The sequence below is a fragment of the Macaca thibetana genome, chromosome 3, assembly GCF_024542745.1.
Source record: "Macaca thibetana thibetana isolate TM-01 chromosome 3, ASM2454274v1, whole genome shotgun sequence".
NCBI classification, from domain to species: Eukaryota; Metazoa; Chordata; class Mammalia; order Primates; family Cercopithecidae; genus Macaca; species Macaca thibetana.
This window is the reverse complement of record NC_065580.1, coordinates 2,196,685-2,204,213: the sequence shown is the minus strand read 5'-3', so window position 1 is coordinate 2,204,213 and position 7,529 is coordinate 2,196,685. Positions and strand designations below refer to the sequence as shown.

General features: G+C 48.7%; 1 protein-coding gene across 3 annotated transcripts in view; it reads left to right on the top strand.

Annotated features, from left to right (window-relative positions):
• The first annotated feature begins 2,051 nt into the window (after nucleotides 1-2,051).
• The window catches only part of UBE3C (ubiquitin protein ligase E3C), a 542,607-nt gene continuing 537,129 nt past the window's right edge, over nucleotides 2,052-7,529 (top strand). Inside the window, exon 1 of one of the 3 annotated variants that reach the window (XM_050785708.1) lies at nucleotides 2,052-2,183. In XM_050785708.1, the coding sequence (XP_050641665.1) occupies nucleotides 2,118-2,183 (66 nt within the window). In that variant the 5' untranslated portion in view covers nucleotides 2,052-2,117. Of the gene's footprint in view, nucleotides 2,184-2,495; nucleotides 2,834-7,529 lie in introns of those variants that run through there. The other 2 variants (XR_007724501.1, XM_050785709.1) reach the window with 2 other exon arrangements.

Genomic DNA, 7,529 nt, shown 5'->3' with positions numbered 1-7,529 from the left:
CATCTATCTATCTATATTTAATTTATATGGCAGAATTTTTCAAACTGTGAGCTGAGACCCATTAGTAGGTTGTGAAATGTATTTAGTGCTTTGCATCTAGCATTAAAAAGAAGAAGATGACAGCCGGGTGCAGTGGCTCATGCCTGTAATCCCAGCACTTTGGGAGGCCGAGGCAGGAGGATCTCTTGAGCCCAGGAATCCAAGACCAGCCTGGGCAACATAATGAGACCCACCTGTGCAAGAGGTAGGGGAAAAAAAATAGCCAGGCTGCTGGCACACACCTGCAGTCCAGCCATTTGGGAGGCTGAGGTGGGAGAATTGCTTGAGCACAGGAGGTTGAGGCTGCAGTGAGCTGTGATTGCACCACAGCACTCCAGCCTGGGCAACAGAGTGAAACCCTGTCTCAAAAAAAAAATAATAAAATAAAGAGATTTTAAAAAAAACCCCAAAACAGTGCATTCCACATAGTAACGACAAATATTAGTTTTAAAAGTTGGGTTTTCCCAATTAAAAAACAAGCAAAGGGCCTGAATTTTTCCAAATAGACATAAAAATGGCCAAGAGGTAATGAAAAGGTGCTCATCATCAGTAACCGTCAAGGAAATGCAAAACAAAACCACGATGAAATATCACCTCACAGTATTAGCATGGCCATTATCCAAAAGACAAGTGTTGGTGAGGGTGTGGGCAAATAGAAACCTTTGCCCATGGTTGGAGGTATAGCCATTTTGGCAAACAGTATGGAGTTTCCGCAAAAAAACAAAACTAGAACTACCACATGACTCAGCGATCCCTCTGCTGGTTCTCTCTCTACAGGAAATGAAATTGTTTCTTCTGGTGCTCCTCTCAGTTCATTGCAACATTATTCATAACAGCAAGATGCAGAAGGCACTCCTGTCATTGGCTACATGTGTGAACCTGGAGGACATGATGCCAAGTGAAATAAGTGAGACACAGAGAGAAACATACTGATGAGCTCACTTGCACATGGAATCCAACAGTCAAATCCCATCTAGAAACAGAGAGTAGAGTGATGCTTCCTGGGGCTGGGGAAAATGGGGAGAGATATGTAAAAGGACACAAACTTGCAGTTATGTAGCATAAATATGCCCATAGATCTAATGTTCACAGGAGGACTGTTTATTATTATTATTATTTATTTTTATTTTTTGAGACAGAGTCTCACTCTGTCACCTAGGCTGGAGTACAGTGGCAGGATCTCAGCTCATTGCAACCTCTGCCTCGTGGACTCAAGCGAGTCTCTTGTCTCAGCCTCCCAAGTAGCTAGAAGTTTAAGAACTTTAAGTTGGGGACCACCTATACAAAAACATGCCACCACGCCCAGCTAATTTTTGTATTTTTGGTAGAGAGTGGGTTCCCCCATGTTGGCAAGGCTGGTCTCAAACTCCTGACCTCAGGTGATCCACCTGCCTCGGCCTCCCAAAGTGCTGTGATTACAGGCGGTGCCAGGTCTTTTTTTCCTTTTTTGTTTTGAGACGGAGTCTTGCTTTGTCACCCAGGCTGGAGTGCAATAACGTGATCTCGGCTCACTGCAACCTCTGCCTCCCAGGTTCAAGCGATTCTCCTGCCTCAGCCTCCAGAGTAGCTTGGACTACAGGTGCGCACCACCACGCTGGCCTAATTTTTGTATTTTTGGTAGAGATGGGGTTTCACCATGTTAGCGAGACTGGTCTCGAACTTCTGACCTCAGGTGATCCACCCGCCTTGGCCTCCCAGAGTGCTGGGATTACCTGGTAAGTCCAGGAGCATATTTATGCATACACAGGTATGTGTACATGATACATATTGATATGTATTGATGCTGTGTGTGTATATTGATGCATATGTGTGCTGTGTATGTATGAGGCAAATCTGCGCATGTCTGTGTACATGGTAAATATTTACGTCCGTCTGTGCGTGTCATAGACATAGAACAGGTGGGGTGTAAACAGACGGGCTGGGCCTAGCTGCTCCTTTCCCGCCTCACTCACTCGAGTCTGGCACCAGATTGGCCGCTGGGCCTAGCTGCTCCTTTCCCGCCTCACTCACTCCCCCGTGCCCCGCCCGCCCGGCTGCTTCCGCGGCGGCGCCGTCCGCACATGGGCTAGGCTGCCAGGATGTTCAGCTTCGAAGGCGACTTCAAGACGCGGCCCAAGGTGTCTCTTGGCGGCGCGAGCAGGAAGGTGAGGCCCGGGTTGGCGGGGCTCCTTCGGCTCGGGACCTGCGCGGCCGGGGCTCGGGGCTGGACTCGGGGCCTCCCTGGCCGGGACTCGGGGCTTCCTCGCCGGATCTCGGGTCAGCCCCAGCAAGGACTCCGGGTTGGATTCGGGGCCGAGACTTGGGGCCAGGACTCTGCCTAGGACTTAGGGCTGGACTCGGGGCCTCCCTGGCTGGAACTGGAGGCCGCGCCCGTGGGGGCCTTGCCTGTCCGCTGCGCTTCGGGACCCGGGCGCGCTGGCCGTGGCTCCCTTCCATGCAGGCGGCCGGGGAACCCTGGCATGCTTTGTGCCACCCAAGGTGAACTTACCCTTTCTGGGTGTTTGCTTTCAAAAATGGGGCTTTCCGTGCTCGCTCCCGCATGGCATCAGGGAGTGGCTGCTTTTCGAATGCCACCTGAAGGGCGTTTTCGGTTGTAGAAGGTGAACGGCGCGCATTTGCTGATGTCGATAATCTCTGAAGTGGAAGCAGAACGCCTCATGAATAGCCACGTGTTTGAATCCAAGACCAGGGCAGTTATTCGCTACCAGCCTCCCGGAAACTGTGGAGAGACTCCGGACTTGTATCTGTTGTGATGGGCCATAAGTTGTTCGCATGGTAATTGTTTAGAATAAGGGTAGGCAAACCATGACGCCTCTGTTCTAGTCTAGAATTTCCAGCTGTCTGTCCCTGAAGACGGGCATCGGTTGGTTCACTGGAACCGCTAAGTCTTTGAATGCTGTGTGGTCTTGCTCCCGCCCCTCCCTTCCCACCCCTTCCTATCATTTCTGAAATGTTCTTTAAATTGCTTCACCTAGTTTTTGTTGTTTGTCAGTATATTCTGTATATCACAACCACCAGGTAGGCACGTAACGCGGAGTGGATGCTGGCAGGCCAAGGAGGAACTGCTGTTAAGATTGTGCCATGGTGCTGTGTTTGGTAGTTTCTGAGGGTAGAAGGGAACCTGGGTCAAGAGTTGGGAGAGAAGTGTGCTGATCCTTTTTAAGCTTTGAGGTTTGTGTGATGGTGATTGCTTGCAAGTCGCTGTGCTCCACAACTAAGTACTGTGCGGTTACAGGGTGGGCGTGGTAGCACCTAGGGGCTTCCACGTTAATGAAAATTTCTTAAGAGATCAAAGGATTTCTCCGGTTAGAAGAGACTTCCGAGAATCTCTGGACCAAATTTCCTTGCTTACAAGTTGGGAAGGTGAGCCGCAGAGCATTTGAACGAGTGCACATTCACACAGCAAGCTAGTGGCAGACCACCTGAGACTCCATGCCATTTTCATAGCGCGGCGCGGCCTCTGTTGCGGGCAGGAACACCCCACGGGCCATGGATGTTGGTCCGTTTTCACCAAGGAGTGCATCTCTGCTCTGAGGGAGTGAGGTTTCTTATCTGTTGATCAGAATCTCAAAGGAAGATACCCTGAGCTGTGTGAAACAATCACCCCTTTAAAAACAAAACACTTTTTATTGGGGTATAAGGTAAGATACAGTCAGCTTCACAAGCGCTAAGGAGATCCTTGTGCAAGTGAAATTGAAGAGGAAGGGCGTCTCAGCTGGAGGCTAGCTTTAGCCCCATCTCACCAGGAGCTTGCCACAGTTGGCCCTAATTGCTGCAGAGGGGCTGGTGGCTGTAGGTTCCCCCCCGCCCCGGGATGAGGGTGGGAGTGTTGTACTGCTGACCCTGAGCCGAGGGCCATTCTTCTGGGAGAGAGTGGCAGTAAAGAGCCCTTAGTAGCAACTGGCAGCAGCTGGGGCATGGGTGCCCTGGCCTGGTTAAGGAATCTGGGTGGGGACCCAGCTGTATGTACAGCTTGAAGGATTTTTGCATATGGACACTCTCCTGTAGAGGGAATACCACTCACATCAAAGGAAGACCATTCCCAGCATTCCAGAGGCTCCCTTGCACTCTCACCCTTTAATTACAGTCATGTGTGACTTAAAGAGGGGGACACTGTCACTAGGCCAATTGGTTGTTGTGGGACCATCAGAGTGCACTTAACACACACCTAGCTGGTGTTGCCCACTACACACCTAGCGGCTTGGTACAGCCAGTTGCTCCTGTGCTACCCTCCTGGACAGCGTGTTTCTGTACTGAATACTGTAGGCAACTCTTAATGCAGTGGTGAATATTTGTGCATCCAAACATAGATACAGTAAAAATACAAATTATAATCTTATGGTACCACGGTGTTTATGTGGTCTGTTGTTGACAGACTGAAAGGTCATTATGCCGGGTATGTCTGTATTCCAGCCCCACAAAGGTGACTGTCCTCCTGACCTCCGTTACTGTAGATTAGCGTTACCTGTTGAACTTCAGGGTCATGGAGCCACTTGCCGCTTGTCCTTTGTGCCTGGCTTGTTTGGCTTGGCTTCTGTCTTAGAGGCGGATTCCACCCGCCTCTGTGCACGGCACTGCGCTTTGTGTGAACGCACCATGGTTTATTCTGTTTTCTTACAGGCATTTGGCGTGTGTGCCTTTTGGTGCACCTAATACTCTTGTGCTGGGTCCTCGGTTAAATGTATGTTCAGCTGTTGTGCACACCGCTGCCACAGTTTCCCCATGTCGCATGTCCACAGCGTCTGAAGGTGTCCAGGTTTCCACATCTTTGCCAACACTTGATATTGCAAGCCCTTTAATTTTAGTGAGGAGGTAGTTTCTTTGTGGTTTTAATTTTGTTTCCTGACAACTAATTATGTTGAGCACCTACATATGCTTATTTTCCTGAATTCTCTTTGACTGCCACGTAAGTCCCTTCCCTTGTTGGAAAAATGAGAAGTTATAGTTACTCTTTTCTCACGTCTTAAATTATTATTTGAAATCTTCCCTTTCTGGAGCTTAGTGGAAAATGGAGTAGTTACCATCTGTCGAATAACCTTTTTCTTTTTTCAAGTTAAATACTTTTAGTACTTATTATTTGTATAGATCTGTGTACGACAAGTCTGGCTTGAAGAAGTTTATAATCTTGCTGGGCAGATAAGACTTAAGCAATTAAAAATTAAATAATAGAGAGTAATTGCTACATTCTAAATTTTGCTTGATCCTGATTCAGAAAAAGTAAAGTAGTTTGGAGCTTAGCCCTGAAGGATGGGTGGAAGACAAGAAGGCATTCAGGTTTGTGGAGTCGGGGGTGTGTGGAGTAGGTGTAGATTGGATTCCGTTGATTCAGAGTCACTTTGGGGAGCTAAACATTGATTACACATGGACATAAAGATGGGGACGATAGACACCAGGGACTACTAGAGGAGGAAAAAGAGGGACAGGGGAAAGGACTGGGGAACTGAACTACCTGTTGGTTACTACGCTCACCCCCTGGGTGATGGGGTCCTTCGTACCCCAAACCTCAGCGTCATGCAGTATATTCTTGTAACAAACCTGCATAGGTACCCCCTGAATCTAAAATAAAAGTTGAATTTTTGTTTTGTTTTGTTTTTTTTGAAACGGAGTTTCGCTCCTGCTGGAGTGCAGTGTTGCCCAGGCTGGAGTGCAATGGCTGGATCTCAGCTCACCGCAAACCTCCGCCTCCTGGGTTCAAACGATTCTCCTGCCCCAGCCTCCCGAGTAGCTGGGTTTACAGGCATGTGCCACCACGCCCGACTAATTTTGTATTTTCAGTAGAGATGGGGTTTCTCCATGTTGGTCAGGCTGGCCCTGACCTCAGGTGATCCGCCTGCCTCGGCCTCCCAAAGTGCTGGGATTACAGGCGTGAGCCACCATACTCAGCCTGAAATTTAATTTTTTAAGTCACACTGATTTCTACCTTTAAATATTTCTGACATCAGGATACACACTGATAGCATGATACAGTTTAATTGGTGGTATGTTTTTCTTGGTAGTGTATAGAAGAATATCTTGGGGTAATCTGATTTTAGGTACAGAAATGGACTAAAACTGGCTTAGTAGGCAAAACAAAAAGAAACAAAAACAGGTTTATGAAAGGATAGGTGTGTCTGACGGAATAGCAAGGTCAGAAACACCCAGACAGCATGTCACCACCACAGGAGCCGCTTGTCTTTCTCCGGGGAGCTGGGTGTACACCCTTCTTTGTCTCCTTCATTCCTGGCTCTGCAGACTGGCTTTCTCCATTTCACACACATGGTTTCCTAGCTTAAGCGTCAAGAAAGTTTGCTCATAATTACCAATTTTCAGGAGAGGAAAGTCTGATTGGCCTGGGTCATGTTTCCAGCTGATAAGCTCACTCTGAGGGGGTCTTGGAGGCTTAGTTCAAATGGAGCAGACTAGGTGCACCTGTGAGCAGGGGTAGCTTCTTCAAGAAGCAGGGAGTGGTTGTTGACTGAATGCCTGGGTTCCTGTGGGACAGACACAGGAAGCAGTCTGGGCTAGAGATGCAGATTTGGGGGTTATCAACAGACTGGTGGCTTGGAACACAGTTCCCTAAGAGGGCTTGGAGTTTGGGACAGGGTGGGACTCGTGAGGTACTGCAACATTTAATACGTGTGGGGGTTGGGGGCGGGGCTTACAAAAGAGTCACACCTCCTAGAGTGGAGGACAGCGGTTCCCGGGAGTGAATCTCAAGGAGGGAGGAGTGACAGGTAGTGCCAAGTGCTGCACAGACACAGAGCCCACTGGCTGCGGAGCTGGGAAGAATTGGGTGATTTGAGCATATTCTGTAGGGTAGTCAGAGTTGGAAGTCAAGAGCATAGCACATTGAAGAGCAGATGGAAAGTCAGAAACAGGGCCGACCGCAGGCCGGATGCTGTGGCACACGCCTGTAATCCGCCACACCGAAGGCTGGGGCGGGAGGATCGCTGGCGTGCGGGAGCTCAAGGCTGCAGTGAGCTGTGATCATGCCGTAGCACCCCAGCCTAGGCAACACAGCAGGACGCCATCTCTTAAAAAATAAGGCGGGGGCGAGGCAACAGGGTAGACCTTTTTTGAAAAGAACCAGAAGATTGGATGATAGAGGGAAATTGGGGGTCTCGGAAGAGTTTTGTTTGTTTTGGGGGACGGGGGAAACAAGTTTGTAGACTGGGAAGTGAGGGCGTTAAAAATGTAGGGAAGACAGGAGTGGCATAACTTTCAGAGTCTTGGAGAATACCCGAGAGTGGGGAGAACTGAGTGTGAGCAGGCAATGGGAAGGATTTTGAGACTTAAAGAAGCTAGGGATGGATATGGGTATAGAAAAGTTTGTAGACCAGAGGAACTGAAAATTTGTAACTTTTCGTAGATAGTTCTGACAATAGTGGGAGTAGAATTAAGATCACTTTAATGTTTGTCCAGTGCTTTAAAAAAAAAATTATTTTTTAGAGCAGTTTCAGGTTTACAATCAAGCAGAGGGTAGGGTTCCCATATGCCTAGTCTCCCTCACC